This window comes from Sphaeroforma arctica, assembly GCF_001186125.1.
Source record: "Sphaeroforma arctica JP610 unplaced genomic scaffold supercont1.2363, whole genome shotgun sequence".
NCBI classification, from domain to species: domain Eukaryota; class Ichthyosporea; order Ichthyophonida; genus Sphaeroforma; species Sphaeroforma arctica.
Genome location: NW_014038195.1, coordinates 3,702 through 5,004, shown reverse-complemented (window position 1 = coordinate 5,004; position 1,303 = coordinate 3,702). Strand labels below are relative to the sequence as shown.

General features: G+C 48.7%; 1 protein-coding gene across 1 annotated transcript in view; it reads left to right on the top strand.

Annotated features, from left to right (window-relative positions):
• Window positions 1-671: 671 nt before the first annotated feature.
• SARC_12518 (hypothetical protein) overlaps window positions 672-1,303 on the top strand; it is a gene marked incomplete at both ends in the record, with an annotated part of 4,114 nt that continues 3,482 nt past the window's right edge. Inside the window, one exon of the mRNA XM_014293373.1 lies at window positions 672-936. Coding sequence (XP_014148848.1) covers window positions 672-936 — 265 coding nt within the window. The remainder of the gene's footprint in view (window positions 937-1,303) is intronic.

Below are 1,303 nucleotides of genomic sequence, written 5' to 3'. Positions count from 1 at the left end.
GGTGGTGCGTGTGCGTGTGCTGTCTGTGCACGTGTTGTGTTGCTATATTGGTTTGACTGTTTGTGGTATGGTGGTGCGTGTGCGTGTACTGTCTGTGCACGTGTTGTGTTGCTATAGTTGTTTGTCAGTTTGTGGTATGGTGGTGCGTGTGCGTGTGATATCTGTGCACGGGTTGTGCTGCTATAGTTTTTTGGCTGTATGTGGTATGATGGTGCGTGTGCGTGCGATGTATGTGCACGTGTTGTGTTGCTATAGTTGTTTGTCAGTTTGTGGTATGGTGGTGCGTGTGCGTGTGATGTCTGTGCACGTGTTGTGTTGCTATAGTTGTTTGACTGTTTGTGGTATGGTGGTACATGTGCGTGTGATGTCTGTGCACGTGTTGTGTTGCTGATAGTACGCCTATTGCGCTGTGTGCGTGTAGTGAGTGTCATTGGCCCTGAGAGTATAGTCCTTTCACTGACTCTGCACGTGTTGTGTTGCTGATAGTATGCCTATTGCACTGTGTGTGTGTAGTGAATGTCATTGGCCCTGAGAGTATAGTCCTTTCACTGACCTCTGCACGTGTTGTGTTGCTGATAGTACGCCTATTGCACTGTGTGTGTGTAGTTAGTGTCATTGGCCCTGAGACTATAGTCCTCCCACTGACTTGCTGAGTCTTTTGTGGACCGCAGAACAAACCGTTACAGCGCCGATGCCACGGCTGCCGTTCTAAGCGACGTGCGCTTCAAATTCAACGGCGCCATTCACGAGACCACCCCCACAGCCACCCACACGCCCCTGACCCAATCAGATGTTTTGGCGCGCTTTGCCAAATTTGGCTCGAGACAGCGGCGGCTGCTGTTCGGCACTTCTGGGGTGTGTGCGCACGTGGACGCAGGCGGCAAACTCTACGGCGCTGTGGGCTATCTGTCACTCATGGTTGAGAACAAGCACAAGGTAACCCACCCCTACAAACAAACCCTACAACCCTACAATCCAAAATCCTAAAACCTTTGAAACTTTGTGCCAGTATGGGTACAAAGTTTCTGTTGCACTGATTGCACCAGTTGTTGTCTTGTGCCGCGTGTACCTTCGCAGCGTATGGCTTATTCAGTCTAATTAGTAAACCTCTGAGAAGGATATCATGCACGTGTTGTTTGTGTTAAATTTGAAGTGGTGGACGTTAATTCCAAAATTAAAACTGCTGTTTGTATAAATTGGATCTTATTACCCTCCGCTGGTTTTCCTCTCGCACCAGCCAATCGGACGTTCTTCGATTCCACACCCACAAGTTCTACTCTTACTTATGCATAGTTTATATAAG